The sequence below is a fragment of the Aulonocara sp. 'chitande type north' Nkhata Bay genome, linkage group LG7 (genome assembly GCF_057382095.1).
Source record: "Aulonocara sp. 'chitande type north' Nkhata Bay isolate Kocher_YH1m ecotype deep benthic linkage group LG7, A_spYH_male_GT1.1, whole genome shotgun sequence".
Taxonomy (NCBI): domain Eukaryota; kingdom Metazoa; phylum Chordata; class Actinopteri; order Cichliformes; family Cichlidae; genus Aulonocara; species Aulonocara sp. 'chitande type north' Nkhata Bay.
The window spans coordinates 25,816,104-25,841,633 of record NC_141350.1 but is presented as its reverse complement, the minus strand read 5'-3'; the positions used below and the strand labels follow the sequence as shown (position 1 = coordinate 25,841,633).

The 25,530-nt window shown below is 39.0% G+C and overlaps 1 protein-coding gene across 7 annotated transcripts in view; it reads right to left on the bottom strand.

Annotated features, from left to right (window-relative positions):
* Positions 1–25,530, bottom strand: part of pot1 (protection of telomeres 1 homolog) — a 58,053-nt gene that overhangs the window by 17,884 nt on the left and 14,639 nt on the right. For all 7 annotated transcript variants that reach the window (XR_015130303.1, XM_086299639.1, XM_086299641.1 and 4 more), the window contains 6 exons: positions 18,629–18,736; positions 14,211–14,282; positions 13,194–13,317; positions 11,248–11,378; positions 10,765–11,061; positions 9,762–9,917 (listed from right to left, as the gene is read on the bottom strand). Coding sequence is in view for 6 of the 7 variants with exons in the window: in XM_086299639.1 (XP_086155765.1) it covers positions 9,762–9,917; positions 10,765–11,061; positions 11,248–11,378; positions 13,194–13,317; positions 14,211–14,282; positions 18,629–18,736 (888 nt within the window). In the remaining variant the exon portion in view is untranslated. The remainder of the gene's footprint in view (positions 1–9,761; positions 9,918–10,764; positions 11,062–11,247; positions 11,379–13,193; positions 13,318–14,210; positions 14,283–18,628; positions 18,737–25,530) is intronic.

Genomic DNA, 25,530 nt, shown 5'->3' with positions numbered 1-25,530 from the left:
TTGTCTATGATTTTTGTCATATCCTAAGACGATTTGTTTTGTTTGTTCCGCTGTTGTACGGCACTACGTTGCCTGGCGGAAGGGCGTGTAATCAGACACACAGTATCGGGGTTCAAGAGTGGTATGTTGGTCACGTGTCCATCCGCCAGGCAACATAGTGCCGTACAAGTAGCGTGAAAGACAAACTTCAAAGTAGCGCTACGCATTCAGCGGGAGGCGTGGATGACGAGCGGCGATAAACTTGCGAAAAGCAAGTTATGCTCAACTCCACCGGTGGAATCTGACAGCGTGGAAAAGTGTGAAAACATCCATGATCACCAACGGATTTCGAAGGGCTGGACTGCTGCATGATGGAGAGGAGGACACCGCCACGGCCCTTCTGAGGGTGTTCGACTCTGACACTGACAACGAGGATTTGTTTGGTTTTTAAAGTGACAACAAAGGAGAGAAGCGGAGAGTGGATGACGTAGCCTGAGCCTGAGCCTGTTCGTATCCGACACTGGAGAAGAGGACTTTGGTGGTTTTAGTGCGCAGGAAGATGGTGGTGAATGACTGACTTTTCTTCTTGTTAAAGCCGTGTCACTGCACCTGAGCCTAAAAGGTAGTCCGGATCTATTTTTCTGGTGTGCTGTAGGTTATTGTTATGTACTACATTTGTTACTCATTTATGAAGCACAGTACATGTTTCGTACTTGTAATTACCGCTACTTGTACATATACCTAAAAAGTTATGCAAATATGTACCCATAACTTGTTTTTCAAAATATTAATAAAAGGGGTGTGTCTCCAAACAGCCATCTTTTTCCTGACAATTCCCTTTGTGCACATTCTCTTACATATGATAAGTCAACATTGAAACACCTGCGGCTTTTGGTCAGGTGCGGCTAATGTATTTACAAAACAGGATTTTCCCCTGATTTTAGCTTGTGCGGCTAATATTCAGGTGCGCTTTGTAGTCCGGGAAATACGGTAATTGTTCCACTCCACAACATTTATAACAAGCAATGGATATTGCAATCAACAAGACTGGTGTGGAGATGATCTCATTCAACATAATTTCAATATTTCTTTAACTGCTTTGATTAGGTGTTTTAAAACATTTACATGTGCTGGTATGTGTAATAGTAGAATAGCCTTGATTAACTCAGCCTGACAGACTTAAAATTTTACTGATTATAACAACTGACAGACAATCATTTCTTAGAGAGAAATTTACTGAAAGGAAATTGGCTTCACTGGGGCAAACCGTTGGTAAATTGGGTAAATTAAATATTAAAGAACATCAGAGCAATTTCAATCATTTCCAGTCACATTAAAAGTGGCAATTCACTGAGTTCTCCACAGAAAGAAACAGCTCCCATTGTCTGCTCATAAACATTATACTGAGTTACAAAATATAAAAAAAATAAAAAATGAAAATTACTGCAGTATTGCTTTTAGATGGACTAATGAAGAAATGAAGATTTAAAATTCTATTATTATGCATGTCTGTAAGCTTTTGTTCAAATAGAAATATATTTCTCATAATGAATATGAGCAACCTGCTTCCAAAACAACATGCATGAAAAATAAAAAAAATACTGAGATTCCAAGAAGGTGAATGCAGATACACACAGAAAACACAAATCCCAGTTTCATTAAGTATTTCTCGTGGAGAAATCGAGATCTCAAATCATGGCTTTCAGCCCTCATTAAGAAACCACCATGAAGGATCTAGATCAGGGCTGCCCAATCCCGGTCCTCGAGAGCTACTATCCTGCAGCTTTTAGATGCATCCCTACTCCAACACAGCTGAATCAAATGGTTTGATTACCTCTTCAGCATGCCATCATGTTTGGCAAAGGCCTGATAACAAGGCATTCATTTGATTCAGGTGTGTGGGAACAAGGATGCATCTAAAAGCTGCAGCACGGTAGCTCTCGAGGACCGGGATTGGGCACCCCTGATCTAGATGAAATGTCTAAATAAAAACACGGGGTGGCTTTCAGGAGATGGAACAGGTCATTTCCTAGTCAGAAGGTTGTTGGTTCGAGATACTAGTTTGTACCTCTAAAAAGGACCAGCCAACGAAAGAAGCGTCTATATAGCTATATTATTCCCTAATTTTCCCCTAATGGATGTATGGTGGATGAGTGTGTTTTTTCATAACTTATCCATTCGGTAAAGCTTTCAGTTAGCAGTGCAGTCTCTATGACATGTGCTAACATTGGTTAGCTGTAGCTAGTAGTTGTCTGCTAGGCCCCACCTCCAGTTATAGGAGTAATTGAAGTGTATCTCCCCATCATGTTGCTGATGTTTGTCTTTGTTATCCATTTTTACCAAACTTGGTTAATGACTTCTCAACTCAGCTTCAACCAGGTACAGTCCCTTGGGGGTCAGAAAAATAACATGGGCCAAAACACTAACAATGTGGCTTGAAAATGCAGTCCAGGAGAACTGCCATTTGAAGCAGACCCCAAAACCAACTCCCTTGAAAAAAAAAAAAAAAGAAAGGATTTTTCTGTTCCATATGCAATAATGATAAAAAAAAAAAAAAAACCTGTTTCTTGTTGCTTGCCATTAATGCTCCATAGGAATAGCATCATCCTGTAGTTCAATTTCTCTGAACTGTTAGTTTGCCTGCCTATTGATCCTGCTTATCGGTTCCACTTGCACTTGTGCTAGAATCAGCTGATTTCATTTCATGTGCGGGAGCAGAAAAATAGTGGCCCAGTCTGCATAGTGGATATGGACATTACTTTTATTTTTACTGCATAAAAGGACAAAAGTACAATGGTGAAATGCAAACTGCATTATGCTGCTAACGCATCGGCTCATTGCAAGCCTCTGCACAGACAGCATGCTAACGCCAAGCTAGCCAAGAACCCAGAGTGATGTTAAAGTTGAGTGAATATTGACGCCAGCCCAGCAGCCAGACCATTAACTTTAACAAGTAACAGAAGTAGTGATAAGCAATCAGGCTATAGTCTCCATTTCTACCTGTTCATGTTCAAGTAGAATCACTGTGACGGTTTCTTTAAAATCTCTTTATACTGGTTATTGTTAGATTTGTATTGTTGATTGTCATTTATGCTTAGAAATATTTACTTATATATGCTTAGAGTTTTGTAATTAGTTGTAGATTGGTAGAGGTTTTGATCCTTGATAGTCTGCAAACTTTGTGTGTATTAGACAGCACTTTGGGAGCATGAGAGGTCATACCGTGTCTTATTATTTTATGGTAGGATTAACGTAGTTGCGTCTGTTCTAGTCTAAGTGCTCTTTGTTTAGATGAACTGCAGGACTTCCTCACCGTGTTATCTAGGATGAACCATCTAGGGTGAGGGGGAGGCTACCCTCTTCCTGACCAAGAATGTTTGACCCTTTGATCAGCAGTCCCCACACAAACACACACACACACACACACACACACACACACACACAGGCAAGGTACTCTTTGTTTGTATGTAGACGTCGTATGTTAATGAACCTATGCATATTCATGTAACCTCAATAAAAGGACAGTGTATGGGAGAACGGACGAGAGCTACTGGGGTCAAGCGAAGGGACGGCGCTCTGTCCAGTCTCTCCCGTGCACGAGTAACATGAAGAACTTTGCCTATTTGTGTCTTGCTTAGCAGTGTAATTATATTGTCTTAACGTTCCAGCGAATAGGTTCAAGCTACAAACCTAACAGTTATATCTTTGCTTTGTGTTGTCAGCTTTTTGTTCACAACTAAAAACTAAGAGAAAGTTCGTGTGTGTCCTCATTAGAATAAGTGTTTGTGCTGGTGTGTGAAACTGTAGCCTATGAGTTTGTATTAATTAAATTGGTAATTATGAGATGACGCGTTTCACGTCATTTTACAGAGAAATGTTAAAATAATGTAACCTGTAGGAAAACAAATTACTTTCTCCTGGGAGTAATTAAAATCCATTACTGCATTACTGCAGCGGATGTGCATAATATTAACGTAACTGCCACAAACGTCTTTGTGGCAGTAAAAGTGATTCTGACGTTAAACATTAGTTCTGCATGACTTTTTTGCCAGGTAACTTGTGCCCCACCTGTCAGAACTCTGCACCCCACCAGTGGGGCACGCCACACACTTTGAGAACCACTGCACTAAACCAACAATACATAGTGCAAGTAAAATACAAATTGTAGTGTTATTTGGCTGGTAAAAATTCACGACTCTCAAAGTGCTATATTTCTCAAAAGGCTACATTTCTCCTAATGAATATGAGTGGCATCCATCTGCTACTCCTCAACTCACAACACAAAGACCCTTATGTAATGCAACACAACAAAACCTATGAACAAGAAAACAGATTACGCATCCATTATGCTCTCTGCAGGAACTATCAAGTTAATTTTTATAGCAGTAAATGAAATTAGTGGCTGCAGGAAAGGAAAGGAAAATTTTAAAAATAAAATGAAATAAAGGAATGCCTGGAGAATGATCTGCAACAACCTAAAATATCCTAATTTAAAAAATGTAGGTATAGTTCATTGGTATGGCAGATCTGATCATCTGGTCAGGTCTTTCAGGTTAACAAGCAAAAAAAGAAAGCTGACTTGTATTCAAAAGCTTGGTTGTTAATTAAGTTCATCTGTTTGATGCAACACTTGAATCGAAAGCATGAGAAATGCTTCATAAACTGGTGTCAGTTAGAAGTGAATAAACAGCAAACTCATTCAATGTATTCAGAGTTTTATAATGAACCAGTCTGTAAAAAGCAGGATGTACCTGACAACCTCCAACTACAAAACTGTGTGGTCTTGTTCCATACTTAACTGACACAATATGATTTATATCTTGGTGCTCTGAATAATGATGGATATGCTCGCCCACTATTGTCACCGTCTTTCACAGACTTATACATTACCATGAAAAAGTATTTGCATCCTTCCTGATTTCTTAGTTTTTGCAATGTTGTTGCACTTATATGTTTCAGATCATCAAACTAATTTTAATATTAGACAAAGATGACCTGAGTAAATTCATCAATTAATTACCCTAATTGCCTCACTCTTCTTATCAGGATTGTTTTAATTCACATTGGAGGGTTTTCAGACTTGGACGGTCTGTTTAACCCTTGTATGGTCTTCATTTTTAGTACATGCTGGTATCCCTTGGGTTGAAGTGACTCAGGGCATTGTTTGGTGTTTTAGTCTAAAATAAAATTTTACTTCGTAAACCATTAACATATATTTTCTTTATCTCATTTTCCAACAGTAGAGAAAACATATGTTTAACTAGAAAATGTATATTCGGAAGAAACTGCAATGTGAATGCTGATAGCTTTCACATTGCTTTTCACCTAAATAGAAAAGTGTAGAACTGATGAAAGCTGACATTTACACAGAAGAAGTTGGAAAGTAGCTGAACAGGTTTAAAATGTACATTTGAGAAAGCTGAGTAATGACAAAAGAAAATTTAGAATCAAAAACATCTTAATGAATATTAAAAGTTCATATTCTTTAAATCACTGAATGACTGAAATGTGGGAGAATTCACTCTAGACAGCTAAATGCTGTAAGTTTAATCATCCAGTCACAAGAGTCATCATCTGATTCCAACTGCAAATCCACCAATGAACAATAAGCTTGAATTTAGCAGGCCAAGCAAAATGCTCTATCCAGTAGGCCTGCACTAACTACTGACATACTATTATTCTGTGGCAAAACCCTGTCAAATCTACCTCGGTGCACCTGTTGAAAAACTGCTTCTTAATCCAAGACTCTAACTCCTGTCAAAATCAGTTTCAAACCACGAGGATCCCGAGGACTTGTTCTACACAACAGTGTGTTCTTTATGTTCCTGCTGTCAAAAATGTGGTCACAGAAGCAATTTAAAAAGTGGGGTCATTCCTGATGTTGAGATAAACTTCTCACTAAAAATACAATGTTTTTTTTTTTTAGGTATATAACGAAGCTTTATCTAAAGGATGCTTACCCTCAACCATGTATGATACCACTATCACTTTAATCCACAAGCCTGGTAAAGATCCTTTGGAGCCAGGTTCGTACCGACCAATAAGTCTATTGAACGTAGATAATAAAATATTGGCAAAAATTCAGGCTATGCGATTAGAGATAGTTCTCCCAACAGTTGTGTCGGAGGATCAAACGGGATTTGTAAAAAATAGACAGTTATTTTTTAATATTAGAAGGCTACTAAATGTTATATATACACATAATATTTATGATCAATCTGAAATACTACTCTCACTAGATGCGAAGAAGGCCTTTGACAGTGTCGAGTGGGATTTCCTCTTCCCGACCCTGTCAAAGTTTGGCATAGGCCCAAATCATATTTCCTTTGTTAAGCTGCTTTACACAAAACCTCAGGCCTCGGTTAACACAAATACGATAATTTCTAGTCCTTTCCTCCTCCACCGCTCTACAAGACAAGGGTGTCCTCTGACCCCATTGCTATTTGCACTTGTCATAGAACCTCTCGCCATGCAATTACGCTCTACAAAGAATTATAAAGGAATAAGGAGATTTGGTGTAGAACATAAGGTGTCTCTCTATGCAGATGATTTGTTGCTATATATCACTGACCCTATTAAACCATTGCCAAAAATTATGAGTTTTAACTGAAGTTGGGAATATTTCTGGATACAAAATCAACCTAAGAAAAAGCATATTGTTTCCTATTAGTTCGTTAGAAAAGTTAGATAGCACTACATTGACTTCGTTTCCTTTTACCATCTCAAATACCTTGGAATAAATGTAACCCGTGAATTCTCTGGCCTTTTCAAACATAATTTTATTAATTTATACCATCAAACTGAAAAGAACTTGGAAAGACTGTCTAAACTGCCCATCTCGCTTGCTGGCCGAATAAATATCATTAGGATGAGCACTTTACCCAAATTCTTATTTTTGTTTCAATGTATCCCAATATTGATCACAAAAACTTCTTTCAAGAAAATAGACCAGTTAATTTCTCAGTTTATCTGGAACAAAAAGACACCCAGAATAAAGACCAAAGACCCAAGATTACAGGAGGAATGGGGTTGCCTTGCTTTCAGCTCTATTATTGGGCCTGTAACATACATTGTATGTCATTCTGGGGTGGGGAACATAGACCTGATTGGGAACGGATGGAAAGTATGACTTTTTTCCCTAATACTCTTAAATCTTTGGTTTTTTCAAATTCAGATCCGGGTAAGTATAAATGTAAAAATTCGGTAGTATCCAACTCACTAAAAATTTGGTCTCAGATTAGAAGGCATTTTCATTGGCGTCAATGTTCAATCTTTACACCATTAACTCATAATCAAGCATACACATTGTTCTCAGGATCCACATTCCAGCTATGGACTTCCAAAGGGATACACACAATCAAGGATCTGTTTATTGATAATCCTTTTCCTTCGTTTCAACGACTTCAGCAAAAAATTTCCATAGAAAACAGACTTTTTCAAGTATTTACAAATACGTCATTTTATTAAAGAAACGTTTCCATCCTTTCCGAATGAACCACAAAAACTAGTTTCAGATGATCTGTTACTGATGAACCCGCTAAAGAAAGGAGCTATTTCCAGGATCTACAACCAACTTTTGCAAATAGTACAACTACATTGGACCACTTGAGAAACGCTTGGAGTGAGGAACTGGATACTAACATCACTGAAGATCAATGAACTAAAGCACAAGAACTCATTCACTCCACTTCTGTCTGCTGCAGGCACGGACTACTACAATTTAAGGTCCTGCATAGGCTCCATTTGTCTAAACTGAAGGTTTCAAGGATGTTTCCAGGGGTGAACTCAAGATGTGATCGATGTGACCAGAATTCTGCCTCATTGTCACATACGTCTCCTCCCAGACCCAGTAATGGCACTTGTTGGTGCAGCTACAGTTAAATACTTAAATAACAAACAAATTCATGTTTTGAGTTTTATAGCACTGCTTGCAAGACGCCTTATACTTCTAAATTGGAAAAATAACCCCTCCCCAACTCACTCTGCTTGAAATGATGCATTGTGTAGACACAATGTATCATTTACAGCTGGAGAAAATTAAGTTTTCACTGAGAGATAATGTTAAACACTTTTACCTAATTTGGCAACCTTTTATAGATTACTTCAATAAGTAAACTGGGAGGGAAGGCCTCCTCCCATATCTGCTCCAAGTTTATATATATTGGTCTGGGCAGGTGTATTGTTCTTTTGGGGGGGGGGGGGTTTGTTTTGTTTTGTTGTTTGTTTGTTTGTTTTTTCTTCTCTCTTTCCCCTTTTTTTTCTTCTTTTTTTCTTTCCTCCTTTGTATATACTCATTTAGGTATATAAATATGTATGTATAGATATAGAGATGTGATGGTTAATATAAAAAAGAATAATTAAAAAAAAGAAAAGAGCAAATTCACTTTAAAAAAAAAATACAATGTTTTTCTATGGGTCAGTTAGAAGGTTATCCCTGTACTTTGAGCAATACAGTTTAAAAATTTTATATCGCTGAACTTTAAAAGACACACTGTTGGAAAGAGAACAACAGTGGCTACGTTTTGAGGGTAAAATGATGGATGTAGAGCAAACACTGTGGACACAGCAACAGTTGAAACAGAAGACTCTGCCAAGATTTAATATTAATCTTGGCAGTGACAGACAGAGCTCATTAAGCAGGCAGGTGTGAGCCTGGTTGCTATAGAGCAGGGGTCGGCAACCCTAGGCACGCGTGCTAGAGTTGGCACTCGAAGTCTTAACTGATGGCACGGCCATAGCTGGACTGGCCATCGAGCATACCGGGCATTTGCTCGGTGGGTCGATGATTTTTTTTCTTTTTGTAACGGTATAAACAATGAAAGGTGGTGGATTGGCCAGATGTTGGCCGGGGTGTAAAAATAACTCAGTTGTTTGGTGGTGGCTATGGCAGCTTCCACAGATTCAGTAACAACAAGTGGTGGAGGCCAGCAGGTGGATGAGAGAAAGGGGAGGCAGGAGGAGTGTCAGGTGAACTGAACTTCAGGTAAGAAGTTATGACCTGCAGTCTATCTGAGTCAGATATGAACCAAGTTTAGGTGGAGTTTATTTTCGTTGTGCTGACTTTTTACAGTCTGTTACAATAACTCGTACTGCGTACTAGCTAGCATGACAGAGTTTATATACTGCTGGGTGGGTGCTTTGATGTTACTGATAGTGAATTTTATTTTATTCATAAGATTAGTTAGTAGAGTTGCCAATCGTCCCGTAAAAAGACGGAATCGTCCCGTATTCAGAGGAAATATTACGCTTATCTGGCTTATGATAGGAAAAATGAATTGAGACTGTGTCTTTATTAACATTATTACATGTACCAACCATTGTCAGCTTTGTTTTGAGAAGCTACTGTCCCAGTTTGTATGAAGTAAGTAGTCCTGCAGCCATTGTGGCCTTCTGACACATCTAATACCACCTGTGTCCCTTGGTTTCTCTCAGCAGCTCCTCCTTCTGGCTTCATTGTATAAATTTACACGTTCAGTTTTTTCTACTTTCAATTACTTTAATTGCTTCTTTGAGAAGAATAAGGGCTGTTTATGGGGCAGTCAAATGATTGCCTCGTGTGACACCAAAGAAAGCGTAATGCCAATGAAATATTTAATAATCAGCTACCTGCAGTTATAACAGTACCCAAGTGTACTTTGCAAAATATGTTTGTTTGTTTTTATTCACACAGGCTTCCGTACCATATACGCAAAGAGTAAATTAGTAAAGGTAAAGATGAAGATGAATGTGATTTCTGAGGGTAATCACAAGATTTAGCTCTAAGATTATCTATAATCTCTGACCTTCAGTTTTCTAGCCACTTCCACATGGTTGTCATAGACGAGGACATCGGCAATGAGGTTCTCCCTCTCCTTGGAGAAGGACAACTGTCCCTCTGTGACATGTGGCTCAACAATTACCTTCAGCAGAGTGTGAGGACACCTGGTCCCATCCCACACCTGGGAAAATAAAAAAACATGATATAGGTAATGAGCACGACACACATTTTTGACCTGATAAAAGCACAGAAACATGCAGGTGATGCTCATCTAGTCATCTGTCACTCTAATTTTGCAGCATTTTGCAGCCCGTACAGTCTCAAAAAGCTCTATGCCTGAATACAAACATGGTGCCTAAAAAGCAGAAGCAATATCACGCTGTATTGGAATAGAATCATGAAAGAATCACAAAGCCTGAACAGCTATTTGAAAACAGGCATTACTAAATGGAACAGAGAAAGATTATGCATGGTGAGTTGTCACTGGCCTCTTACAACATTAAGGTTCTGGATTTGAAGGTTCTGGTCAGGTGGCACCAACACATGATCCCAAGACTACAAGGATGCAAGTATTCTTCCACCAATTGTCACTTTTGGTGTCTGAGTGAATCACCACATTCCACTGACAGTTTTGATCTTCTTTTTGATGAGGTTTTCTTTTCTTTATCAAATAGCCTGCTATAATTTGAAAAACATATTTTCCTGATTGTATGTGTTGTTGCATAACAAAAGACTCTAGAAGTGGGTGAGAGCTGATTGGCAAGAGCCTGGCGTTTACTGCCAAATCCTATTCAAATTTATCTGCCCCATCACTGGCAGGAAACCAGTCACCACTTACAGCATAGCTTCTGTTCTCAAACCTGAGGTGTAAAGTAAAACACATCAGTAGCAAAACAAAACACATGAGATCTCTTCCCAGTTGAAGCCACAAGATTACGGATGTTAATTCACGTGGAAAACAAAGGTTAACAAATTCTTTCAAAAACATTCACATGGCATTGAAAAGTGCTTTTCTTCAGGTTTCTTACCCTCAACAAGGTGCAGGTGGTATCAACAGGGGCCTTGGCCAGCAGCTGGCAGGTCAGGTCAAAGTAAGCTTTGGGCTGAACAGCAGACAGTGGGACTGTGCTGGTAACTGAGGCGAAGAGAGCCTGACTGGCAGCCCAGGATCGTAGCTCCTCCACCGTCCGCTGGTCGTCTGGGTCAAAGTGGAATGAACGGCTGGATGTCCGCGGTTCGACCGGTGCACCTTTCACCCCATCAAATGTCACCACAGAAAAACCAAAGGTGTTGACCAGCGTGATGGACTTGTTGAAAACTTGAGCCTGTGTAGACAGATGTAGAATTATTTATTACATTTCACATGAATAAAGATTATTCATCAATACATTAATATTACTATTTATTAATAGAGGTGATTTTGCAATATTTAATTCTCACCTGAAAATTTACAAATCAGTAGGGCAAAATATAGATACTAAACACACTAAATGCACTCTGCAGTCTTGCACCTTAACTCTGTGCATGCGAACAATGTCTCCATTCCGAAAGATTTTGGGATGGTCCTCCAGTTTCTCACAGAAGATGGTGCAGCCAATCTTTTCATTAGAGTGGTCAGTAATCTTCAGGCTAGAGCAGAAATCTGTGAAAAGAGAACTTTATGATATCAGAAAAAAGTGTCTAGTCTACCATAAAAACAATTCAACTGTTTCAGAGACTAGGACAGTAAGCACCAACACTTGTCTTCTTCACCTGTCCCTCCTGAACCTTCCTCCTCAGTGTGTCAAATGTTAAGCTATTCCTTGGGCTTTTTTGGTAATGATACTTCTAATGCAACCTGGCTTTAGCTTTGGAGGCCAAGCTCAGTGAACTGAAGACACAGCTCGACACCTGTGAAAATCCTGTAGCTAGCCAGGTACCTGTAGTAGGTGCAAGCGAAAGCAGTTTAGCTACAGTTTAGCTACTGTCCCCAACAGATTGTCCCAAATAACTGGGAAATCAGACTGGCTGAATGACTGTGAGTAGGAAGGGAAACTATTAAACAGAAGCCCGAAAAGGTTGATTCTGTTCATCTGGACGTAGTGTTTTCAGTAGGAGAAATGTTTCGTCACTCATCCAAGTGACTTTTTCAGTGTCAGCTGACTGCAGGTTTCCCCAATCTTATAAACAGTACATTTTAACAATGACTGAAACCAGCCCACTGATGAACAATGGGCTGGGAGGTCAGTTCCCTGATCATTAATACGCAAATTCTAATGATCACTGATCAAGAACCATTGATCAATGGTCATGAGTACCATTCACAGAGGGTAAAGTAAAGGGAAAGACCATCTCTGAATCGAGGAGGGGGTCTAAGGGTACATTTTTCACCATCTTACAATGCTGTGATTGCAGCCATTCCCCAACTCTCTTTTGGAGAGGAGGCTTCAGCCCCTGCTTTCCATCCAATTGGTTAAAAATAAAATGTTTATTTTTATGTTAATTTTGTTGCACGTGAAAACCTTTGTTGTCATTTTTAACTATATTCGATGGCCTCTTGGCTGTCTTGCAACAGTGTCAGCATGGGAATAATCACTGCCAAGAATAGCAATAAAAAATAACTTAATTTGATTTTTTGTGGTTCATTTATTCACTCAATCTTTTTGTGAATTCCTTTGTGCTTTGTGTTCATAAATCATGCCAATACTCAAACCACGAGTATTGATTTCACTCACCTGTAAATAAGCAAGCCTCTATACATGCTACATAAGAGACTTTCTTTAGAAATGGAAGTAATAAAGAACTATGAAAACACTTTAGTGCACATAAAATTGTATTATTTGAAAGTTTTGCATATAGTATCAAAAGTAAAAATAATTATTTTGCAGAAAAATGTCCTCCATCAGTGTTATATTTAGTCTATAACTGACTGCAAAAGTATAGTTTGGATATAATAAAGGCATGAATGAAGATGAATTGATAGAATAAAAGTGGTTTAACTTTAGTTAAAAGTCTTACAGAAAGTTGAGTTTAACATAGTTTGATCCATCTTAAAGTTACGGTGAATTAATAAAGAAAAACCATGACGCCAAAATTCTTTACCTGAAGTTTACAATGGGATGCCAGGGGCTCAAGATCTGAGGGGGTTCTTTTTATGTTTAAATAATTCTTTGAGAGAGACGCAAAAGTGGATGCTCAGAGGGCTTCATAGACAGGTTAGAGTGAATAAGTTCATACAGGACAGCAAACCTGTTTCTGAGCTGCAGATCACGTGGTCGGGGAGATGAAGAGCTTCTGTTTTTAATGCCAGACATTGCCACAAACATCGATAGAAGATGAATGCATTTTTTGACGAAGGCTACTACGGAAACAAATAGCCTGCTGAGTGAAGCTACTTAAGTAGCAACTAGCACAGCTTTATCCACCTTATCTTCTGGTTAAAAGTCCAACTAAACTCTGATATGGGTTCCTTACTGACCTGTACCACGGCTCTTAAAAGGCTGTTTGAAGAACACCACTACACCATACACATTGACAACAGATCCAGCTTTCAAGCTGTCCAGTTTGGCATATGTGTACTTTGGAGCCTTGGCTGAAGAAAGCTGAGGAGAAGCAAAACTGTGTTAAAACACCAATATGAGCATGTTAACATTCAGCCACAGACACGCCGACAGATCATGTCAATTCTGCACTGATAAATTCTGCAACTTAATACATGTCCTGTATTTGAGGTGTTAAATGCTACTACCTACAATTATACAAAAACAAGTATCTGTTCATTTCTGACATCTTCCTTGTGCTCCTTTAATATTTTGTATTATGACTGAAGACAACTGAGCAAGTCCCAGAAGCAGCCACTGTGAACAGCCATCGTTGAACAGAGGGGATGGCTTAAGATGCCAAAAATCCAGACTTTCTGTACAAAATCAGCTTTAGGTTTTAAGGCTTCTGAATATTGTCATTTAGACAATTAAACAATTAACTGTGTAATTTGAGGGTTTTTTTTAAAGCATTTTGGCTTTAGCTAAAAATATACTTATTATCATCATCTGCTGATTTGTACATGTTTTAAGCCATTTGTGAAAACAGCAATAGCAAGCTTTAAGGATTGGAACTGACACAAGTTTAGCAATTTCAATTCCATTACAGATATCACTGATCGATTCGATTCCTTATTGATTCACTTATCGATTGTCATTGTGTTCTCATTAACTGACCAAGAATTTCAAGGAATTGGAATACTGAGAACCGGTTTTCTGCAAGACCCGGTTCACTTCCAATCCCTAGCAAGCAGTTATTCAAAGCTCGATTTTTAAAGGCTTAAAGAAGCTGTTAAACAATGACAAATAGGCAGACACAAAAGTCTGGGGACATCCCAATTCACGGAAGGGTATGTTAGGACAGCCCTTAAATGACATAAAGCATTCTGACAGCTACCAGACCTCCAAGACACACTCCAGCAATCTCTATAACTAAACAGGATACTCATTCTGACCTCAGCAGAGACTGGGGATCTCCTTTTGTTGGCTGGTGGGGATCTGGGGTTAGGAAGCACTGGACGCAACACCTAAAAGGAGACAGGAGAAAGAGGTGAGGTGAGGTGCTTTAGTGATTTCCCCCCCCCCTACGTTATAAGGCCTTTTGTCAATTTAAGACTAATAAATGTTTAAGATGATTTTGAAGACCTTGTTGGACGTCATCAAAATGGATTTTAATGAACTGTTAACATGACTTTATATGACCTCTATAAAGTTTCCTGTACATCTCCTTGGCAGACATAATGCCATGTGATTTGCAATGCAACAGCATTAAGATATACGGCAAATTTAGAGTCACCAGGTAACCTCAAGTGCATATCTTTGGATTGTAGGAGGACATGCAGAACAGTAGTAGTCACATTAGTAAAGCATGTGTGATTAAATGTTACTTATTAATAACAGCAAATGTAATGTTTTAGTTAAGGGGTCGGCAACCCTAGGCATGCGTGCCACAGTTGGCACGTGAAGGCTTAACTGATGGCACGACCATGGCTGGACTGGCCATCGAGCATACCGGGCATTTGCTGGGTGGCCCGATTTTTTTTTTTTTTGTAACGGTATAAACAATAAAAGGTGGTGGATTGGCCAGATGCTGGCCGGTGTGTTGTTTGGTGGTGGCATCGCAGACCTTCCACAGATTCAGTAAAATTAACAAGTGGTGGAGGCCAGCAGGTGGATGAGGGAGATCGGAGGCAGGAGGAGGAGAGCCCCGAGGCAGCTGCCGGTCCACGTATCAGGTGAACTGAACTTCAGGTAAGAAGTTATGACCTGCAGTCTATCTGTGTCAGATATAAACCAAGTTTAGGTGGAGTTTATTTTCGTTGTGCTGACATTTTACAGTCAGTTACAATAACTCGTACTGCGTACTAGCTAGCATGACGGAGTTTCTATACAGCTGGGTGGGTGCTATGTTGTTACTGATAGTGAACTTTATTTTATTCATAAGGTTAGTTAGTTGAGTTGCCAACCGTCCCGTAAAAAGACGGAATCGTCCCGCATTCAGAGAAATTATTACGCGTTTCGTGTTGAGCTGAGAGGGGACGCAGTTTGTCCTGGACTTCAGCTACAATGAAAAAGACACAAAGCTGGAATTATTCTTTGTCTTTGCTGCACAGCTGCCTCTTCCCCTCTCATTCTCTCCCCTCTCTCTCCTGTTGCTACTGAAACTGATCAATGATCAGCTGATCAGCTTTTCTCTCTTGTTTGTTTATCGCCCACTTTGCGCCAGAAAGAAGATACCGCCAGATGTCGCGCTAAACAACAGCAGCACGTTTAAGCTTGATCAGCTGTTTTTAGAATTTATTTAATATTAATTTCTAGTATCAGCTGATGTTTGCTGGAGCCACAGCTGTAAAGCTGCTGGTCATGATGTTGGTTTGGATATGTGGTGAGAGGGAAACATGAGGATGAAACCAGGAGATGTCCTTACTGGATCATCAGAGCTGAACAGGTGATGGAGAAACAGGTTTACCTTTTAGGTGACATGAATGAGTTGAAGGGAAGTTATGAACGGTTTCTGAGAGACAAATAACACCAGGATCCTTTTCTAAGTAGCTGACAGCTGGTAACTGTGCAGGGGCGGGTCTAGCAAAGTTTTGCCAGGGGGCCAGGTAGGGCATTAACGGGGAAAGGGGGGCACAAAGAAATACTTTTCTTTCTTATTCTCATTTAAAATGTTATTAAATAATTATCTGAAGCTTACAACCAAAGTTTTTATCTGATGTAAAATGTAGAGAAATCATACATATACCAACAAGACTGTACATCCCTGTCACAACAGTGTTTGTTTTCATTCAAAGGCTTTATGGGTTTTTTTTTCTTACATTTTATTTTTGCATTTAAATTAAACATAACATGCTTATACAAAATCAACCAAGAACAATTACTGTTTTTAACATTTGTGAACTTATAAGCATGAAAGGAAAAAAAAAGAAAGGAAAAAAGAAGAAAAAGAAGAGGAAGAAAAAAACAAAAAAAACAAAACAAAATAATTCACGCGGAGTGTGAGGCATGAATTATGATCAGTTATTTTTTTAAGAATTCTAGAAATGGTTGCCAAATCATACAAAAACTCGCCAGTTTCCCCTCTCTATCAAATCTTATCTGCTCCACCCTGGCCACAGACACCATCTCATTAAGCCACCTGTTAAAACACGGGGCCGAAGAAGACCGCCACTGTAAAAGAATAAGTTTCTTTGCAGCCAGCATACCCATTGTAATTATCTGTTTTTGTGAAAAGGAAAAAGATCCGACTGATGCAAATGATCCAAGTATAGCCAATGTACCATCACGTGGTACTTTTTTCCTAAATTGGTTTGAAAACCACATAAAAATCCGGCTCCAAAAAGCATTCAAAACCGGGCAGTGCCAAAATAAATGTGCAAGGGAACCTTCACCGACTTTACATCTGTCACATAAGGGGGATACAGAATTATAGATCCGGTTAAGTTTAAGTTTAGAAAAGTGTAGTCTATGAATGACTTTAAACTGGATTAGTTTATATCTGGCATTTATTGAGCCTTTCTGAATATTGGACAAACAATTTGACCATTGGTCTTCCGACAGAGGGACCCCGAGGTCTTCAGCCCATGTTTTCTTAATTCGGTCGGAATCAACTGGGATTGTAAAGCACTTAACAAACTGAGATATCAAATGTTTAAAATCTGCTTTCCGAATTATATCAAAGTAAGTATAACTTCGTGACTTCAGTGGAAAGTCTGAAAAGTTTTGTTGAACAAAATTCCTTATTTGAAGATAACGAAAAAAATGTGATTGAGGTAATTGAAACTTTTCTTGAAGTTGAAGGAAGGACATAAATTTGTCATCTGTATATAAGTCCTCAATGTATTTCAATCCCTTTTCCCCCCATTCTAAAAACACCCTATCCATTTTACCTGGTTTAAACAAGTAGTTACAAAGGCTTTATGGTTTTAATACCTGGTGGGCCAGTCTTTAGTCAAAATGCCCGGGCTGATTTTTCACACACAGTGAATTAATCTGAGAAGGTGCATTAAAAAATAATTGGCCGCGCCAGCGGTGCACATCGCAAATTAGCTCGCATAGACACATTAGTTGTGCCTCTTCTTAATGACGGTATCTTAACTAACAACCCCAAGTACCAGATTCAACTTGTAATTGGCTAAAAATCACTTAGCCTACTGGTGAGAGGGACGTTGTTAGCTTTCCACATTTCGACACTTCAAATGCTTCAGGAGCTTTCCGCTCAGCACAGCATCAGCACCACGGAAATACAGAGATACATCCGTAGACAGAATTCACAAGATGTTTTTGGAACTTTCAGGTGTATGGACCAATGTTTTATTTTCTGATCAAACCAGAAATCTTTAATGAGCAGTTAGATTTGTCTCGCATTAACTGGCTGAGTTAATGCAAGTTAATGCAACATCGAAGCAGCTGGAATCCACAGCTGTGCGTGTTCATGGAGCTGCATTTTCACCTGCTGTGCATCACTACCTAACAAGTTTAACTGTCTTCAGAACATTGCAGAGGCCTTATTGACAGTATTTGGCTCTACATATCTGTGTGAGCAGATTTTCTCTCACATGAGTGTCCTCAGGTAGCCGTCTGAATGCTGGACACTTGGAGACCTGAGTCTCTGAGTGGGAGACCAGAGATCAGAGTGTATTAACAAACATGCCATATTGGCCCAGTTTATTTTTCTTATCATTGTTGTGAGGAGACCATAAATAGCATTTGTATTTTCTGTTGTACAGTTCATTTGCTGTTATGGAGTCTTTGTTATGGATAAAAAGTGTCTTTTTTTTGTTTCAAAATAGCTGATAACTATTCGCTGATAGCTGCCAACATCTGCGAACAAATATAATTCTATAAAGTGGTTCTATATAGTGTGTAACTGTTAAGACAGAGCGTTATTAAATTTATTGCTAATGCAATCATATGGCACATTGACTTCAGAGGAAATTTTAAATGGCACTCATCATCAGAAAGGTTGCCGACCCCTGTTTCAGTTAATATTATAATCTTGATTATTTATGATGAAACATCATGGAGTTATTGAACTTAAAAATAATTTTATAATATATATATATATATATATTTTGTTTTTAATTTTTTGTTACATTAGTCCCTTTTACTTTTGTCACCCAATGTCAGCTGACATAGGCTTCAGCCCTCGAAAACCATATATTGGACAAGTAGTTAAGAAAATTGATGTAGGGATGATTAGTGTTGCTTTTTAAACACGAAAATATATGAGTCAACATATATAAAAAGTTCTGAAGAATAAATTAAAGACAGGGAGCATCAAAGAACTGTCAAATTGTGAATATGAAACAGAATTTTTGCATTAATGCCTAATGCTAATGTATACATTATATTAGTTACTGGTCCTTACATAAATGCAGGCTCCATCTTCTGTTAGCAGCAGGTTACAGGGGTGCAGATTGTCCTTATGAACTGTGGGAGATTTGCCCACAGTGAAGCCAGAGGCCACCACTACATCCTGTAAGAAAACACAAGATTAAAAAAACAATAACAGGAGAAATCAGAAATTTAAACCCAGAGAGCTGAGAGACAAATCATGCAACTTTTCTTCCAGAGGGAGAATTGGAGCAGCAAATATTGCGCCCTGAGAGACTTTTGTGTTGGGAGCAAGATGTCAACACATCCCACAGATGATAAGCTGGTGAGAAAAGTGTAGATTGTCTTTTGTTTGGCATGTCAGCTACCCCAATATGGCTTCAAAGCCTCCCCTCAGGGCTGACAAGGGGACAGCAGATACTCTGAATAATCATGTTACAGAGACACAGCCTGACAAAATCTTTGGGATATATGGCTGAGTGCAACAGCTCAAGCTGTGATGACTTCCAGCCTTTAACAAGCTTTATGGGAGCTTTGAGTTCCATGAAAATGCTACTGTGAGGAAACCAAAAACATAGTGATATGCAGCTGGGGAGGATTATCGTTGATGTACTCAATGTCTCTGCCCTGGACACAAACAAATTCAACTCTGCAAAAATGTCACAGATGTTATACAGTACAGTATCATAGCAGACTGTCACAGTGAGCTGGAGCAAAACTGACAGGAGCTAACCGAGATATTTTAGTGTTACACTTGAAACGTGAGGAACTAATCAGGTGAACAGAACAGAACTCACCATTAAAGTCTACTCTTTAAAGCTATTTAAAGTGTTAAAATCCAGTCTTTAATATTACCAAATGGAGACATGTCCTGGAGACATGACAAGTCTTTGCTCTTTGCAAATATTTGTTATTACAATAAAATAAAATTCATAAGATAACATTGATAACGTATACTTTATACTATTGTATTTTTTAGAGCATAAGCTTCCATTACTTCAACCAATCAAAGACACAAACACAACTCACCACTGATTTCTTCAAATACTCTATGTGCAAAGTGATTCAGCTAATCAAAACAAAAAAGAAATAATTTTATATTCATCCACAAATCACACGAATGCCCCTCAGCTCATTACACATTTAAGTAACAGGTTTTATGAAAGAAAATTATAATTTCCATTAGGGGTGGGCGATAGAAACGATGTACGATAGAAACGATATAAATTTGGCCAATGATAGAGATTTTGACTATACCGTGATAGGGCATGTTGATGATGCCATCACGCTGTGCCTGTTTTGATCGAAAGCATCGCAGCAGGTAAAACCATTATCATCTGCAAATTATGCCGATCGACAGTCATAGCAAAGAGATGAAGCACTTTTGAAATACGGGGAAAGGCAAAAACTGCGCTTCCTCCACTTCCGTAACATTGATTCATTAATGTTGAATTCTCTCGCAGCTGCTCTATTCCCATGTTGTTGCAGTATATTAATAACTAACCTCGTATTGTGGATGAATAATCTCAGTTGTTCTCCTGACTGAAGTTTGGCCCGTGTACAGCATCCTGCTATGCAATTGCATTTGTCCCTGACCACCAGAATCCCTCACGTTAACTTTTAATGAGTGGAAAAAAAAAAGTTGGTGTTCATCCTCCAGCTTCACTGTGCTAATGTTATGCTAACGTAGCTGTGTCGCTAGCAATCACGTAGCACAACATTATATACCAGGTAGTCCAACTTCTGTAACCCTGGAAACGCCACTGCTGTTTAGTTTTCTGTCTTCATTATTTTGGAAGTGGTATCAGAGCTGAACGTTTTAATTAGTTTCAAAAATCTCTCAGTCAGAACATGGTATGTCATGTTTAGGTGGAAACTAGCAAGCTAACTTCCCGTTAACTTGTAACTCCGTTAAATTTAATAAATTCTGTTTTCATGGATGCATGGATGTTAAACTTAATTGTTACACCTGGTAAAGCAGCAATGCTGATGATTTTATTAAAGATGGAAGAATTTAGACTTTTTAACTCTCAGTGTTCGTTTGACTTTGGGACCTGAAGCGGACGGAGTTTTGGACCCAGATTACTCCGCGAAGCTCCTCACTACGGCAGCCGTAATGCTCTGACAATCCATCAAAACATTTTTAAACAGATTTCTGCACGTCAAAAATCGGTTCGAGGTCAGTAAGCACAACCAGAATTCACACATAAGGCACACTCGATTTTTGAGAAAATTAAAGGATTTTAAGTGTGCCTTATAGTGTGGAAAATACGTTATACAGAAGAAAAGAATATATCGCTGTATATATCGTAACCGCACGTGCTTCAAATTATATCGCAATATGGATTTTAGACCATATCGCCCAGCCCTAATTTCCATTTGGAAATAACATAATACAACTCATTACAAAAATTGTTCCTCATTCAACACTCTGTAAGTGTCAGTTCTTAGTTTCAAATGAGCAGGGTATTGAACACCCTCTCTTTGGTGGGAATGAAAAACTCCCTTTTAACAGGAAAAAACCTCTGGCAGAATCAGGCTCAGAGAGGGGCGGCCATCTGCCACGACCAGTTGGCGGTGAGAAGAGGAAGACAGGACAAAAGACATTGTATGGGAGAGCCAGTGATTAATCATAATAATTAGACCAAGATAAAAGATGGGTGAGGGTCGGCAGTTTCTAAACCAATCATCTGCCAGTATTCCTTAAATGTATTTACTGTAGGGGTTAGTCTTTAATGAATAAAAGTATTTTTTTTTTATAAAGTAACATCATAGATAAATTGAATAACTTCAGAAATAACAAAAAAAATATTATTATGGATAGTTTCATTTGGTCTCTCACAGTTGCGGCAATCATTGGCAAATCCCAAACCCTGCATTTAAGTGTTCACTAAAGACTAATAACAACTCACTAATAACAGCTAGAACAGCTCAAATAAAACCAAAGCCAAATCTTTTTGGTCAAAAATGCGATATGGCTTGTGTTCCTTAGACTTCGTGAAGACATTTGATGTGAACATTATTTTAACATTTTTTTCTAAATGGTGTGATGAGCCTCCTAATCTATTTTGTTAGGTTATGTCACTCATGGAAGGAACGAGGAATTTCTAGCCAACTGGTTGTCATCAGGAGCTAATAATAAAGGCCATTATAAAGCACTGACATGTTTTTCTCTTGCTGCTCCTCACATGGTAAACAGCCTCCCAGTCTGATAGACCCTCAAGCAAACACCTCACCACTGTTTACTGATTTATGACCCGTTTCTACCTTTTGCAAATAAAATAGTTAATGCGTAACTTAGTTGTGTGGCCTCCCAATTTTGTTGCAAAGTAGAGCCACTTGTAACACTGGCAAACAGTACTGACTGGAAATAGCAAATATACAGTTAAATATTTGGACACAGATCCCTTTTTTCTAATTTTGATTCTGTACATTAACACAGTAAATTTTAGGTAAACAACTCAGATGCAGTTGCGGTTTGGCTTTAATTCAGTGGGCTGGACAAAAAGATTGCACCAAAAATGTGGGGAACTAAAGCAATTTTTTAAACACAATCCCTTCATTTCAGTGACATCACCAGATGTTGGGTTTCCTCCTTTCTAATGCTCTGCCAGCCTTTACTGCAGCGGCTTTCAGTTGCTGTTTGTTTCTGGGCCTTTCTATCGAAAGTTTAACCTTCAACAAGTGAAATGCTCAGTTGGGATCAGGTGACTGACTTGGCCATTTAAGAATATTCCACTACTTTGCTTTAATAAACTCATGGGTTGCTTTGGCTGTATGTTTTGGGACATTGTTCATCTGTATAATGAAACTCCTTTATCAATTTGACTGCATTTAGCTCAATTTGAGCAGACAGTATGTCAGACAGACACCTCAGAATTCATTCAGCTGCTTCTGTCCTGTGTCACATCATCAACTCTTTCATGCATGATTTATGATAACCTCATCTTTAGCCATGAAAAGATGAATAATTAGGGATTAAATAACAATAATTACAATGAAACATGTCATATATCTATAGTAACATTAAACGACCAGTGGATGGCAGGGTATTGAGTGACACATCAGTGTCCAATGTAGTGGTTTATGTACAAGTATACCATCAACACTGACACAAGTACAATAAAAACAGTCTTTGAATAGCTGTCCACTGTAGTGACCACTATGCATGAAAGGGTTAATAAACACTAGTGTCGATGGCAGCCATACATGCCCAAACCATCGCACTGCCTTCGCTGTGTTTATGATGTGGTATGCTTTGGATCGTGAGCTGTTCTACACCTTTTCCAAACTTTTTTCTTGCCATCATTCTAGTAGAGGTTGATCTTGATTTCATCTGTACAAAGAATGTTTTTCCAGAACTGTGCTGTCTTTTTTTAGATGTTTCTAACAAAACCACTCCTTAGTTTTTCAATGTAAATAATAGAGGTGGGAATCACCATACATCCCACGATACGATATTATCACAATACTTAACGCACGATACGATATTATTGCAATTTTTTAAAATATTTTGCGATATTCAGATTCTGTACATAAAGGTAAACTTTATCAATATTCATTTTATCTAATATCAAAGTCTTACACTCAGTCTTTCTCTCATTTCAGTCAGTTTTATTGTTGACAAACTTGAACGGTTTGTATTACAGTCTAGTCCAACTTAACTGAATGCAACCATCTGGTATAGCTATTCTGAACTATGCAATTTATGAAAACTACCGTATTTTCACGACCATAAGGCGCACTTAAAAGTCTTAGATTTTCTTCAAAAAGTACGGCGCGCCCTATAGCGCAGTGCGCCCTGTGTGTTGTAAGGAGGACGTAGTAGAGAACACCATGAGAACGCTAAAGGATGAAGTGTGGGCGCAACCCTGAAAATGGCAAAGAGACAGGCTTATGAAGCACAGTTTAAACTGAAGGCCATCAGCTACGCGGAGGAACATGGAAATCGAGCAGCGGCGAGAGAATTTAAGATTAACGAATCGATGGTTCGCAAATGGAGGAAGCTAGAAAACAAGCTCCGGCAGGTCAAGAAAACGCAGCTGAGTTTCCGCGGACATAAGGCGAGGTGGCCCGAGTTGGAGGAAAGACTCGAGCGGTGGATCATCGAGCAAAGAACGAGCGGGAGAAGCGTTTCGACGGTCACCATTCGGCTAAAAGCAGTTTCACTTTCACTTTTTATGAAACGGTGCCATTTTTCCATCCGGACCAGGACTACGGTAGCGCAGCAACTTCCAGCGGATTATAAGGAAAAGCTGGCCATCTTCTGCTCCTACTGCAGCAAACACATCGGTGACAAAAACATCCAGCCCAGCCACATCACAAACATGGACGAGGTACCGCTCACTTTTGACATCCCGGTGAGTCACACTGTGGAGAAGAAGGGGACCAGCACGGTAGCGATACGCACAACGGGGCACGAAAAGTCTTCTTTTACTGTTGTGCTTGGCTGCCATGCTAATGGACAGAAACTGCCGCCTATGGTGATTTTTAAGAGAAAGACTTTGCCTAAAGAGAAGTTTCCAGCAGGAATCATCATTAAGGCAAATGAAAAGGGCTGGATGGATGAGGAAATGATGAAAGAGTGGCTGAGGGAGGTGTATGTAAGGAGACCAGGTGGTTTTTTCCACGCATCACCATCGCTCTTAATCTGTGACTCTATGCGTGCCCATCTCACAGCCGATGTGAAAAAACTAGTGAAACAAAGGAACTGTGAGCTTGCTGTCATTCCGGGAGGCCTGACAAAGGAATTCCAACCGCTGGACATCGGTGTGAACCGCCCGTTCAAAGTAAGGCTGCGAGCGGCCTGAGAGCGATGGATGACCGATGGAGACCACAGTTTCACCAAGAGTGGAAGGCAGCGCCGGGCGAGTTACGCCACAATTTGCCAATGGATTGTAGATGCTTGGGCTAACATGTCTGCTGGCACTGTTGTTCGAGCTTTCGCAAAAGCCGGCATCGTTTCCGAGGAGCCACACGGCACGGAAAGTGACTCTGACAGTGAAGAAAGTGAACCTGGCATGTTTGATGGAGATTTAGCGCAGCTGTTCAATTCAGACACAGAGGATGAGGACTTTGATGGGTTTGATTGATGATAAAAATGTGAGTACCAAACTTTGTTTTGCTCCTGCTTTATTTTTAAATACGCACACTTGTATGCTTGTCTGTTGTTGATGATGACGATTACTGGTAATAAAAATGTGAGTAAGGTACCGAACTCAGGTTTGCTCCCGCTTTATTTTTAAATACGCATACGGTACTTGTATGCGCCCTATGGTCCAGTGCGCCTTATGTGTGTGTTAAATACAGTAATGGCACACATAACTGAGACTGCGCCTTTTAGTACAGTGCGTCTTATGGTCGTGATAATACGGTATGCAGCCCATTCAGCAACTGAAGAATTTGAAAGTAAATTAAAACAAAATATAATTTTACATTAAATAAAAAAGTTTTAAACTTAATTAAAATAAAACATGTCTTAAATTAAAATAAGTAAACTGTCATGTTTATTGCTGCCAAAAAACAAGTTAAACACATTTGGACAGTGTCAGGATTCTTGCTCAGAAAAAGGATCAACATGCTCTGAAGTCAGAGCATGTTCCAGTCCACAAAAACTTTTTTTGTAACAAAATATCGATTTCTGCTGTCCCTGTATCGATACATGATTAGCAAACAAAATATCACGATACTACACAGTATCGATTTTTTCCCCCACCCCTAGTAAATAATACAAACTTTAAAATGCAACATTTATTACTCCATCTCATTCAGCCTTGATGCTTTGTGAAGACAAAAGTCTAAAATGACTTAGTTTTGAAGATTCAGAGTAGGGCTGTTCGATATATATCGGATGACGATAAAAAAAACATCTATCGTTTCATTTTACGCTATCGTTTGTTTCGTGGTGTCGCAAAATAAAATGTTTACGGCAATATT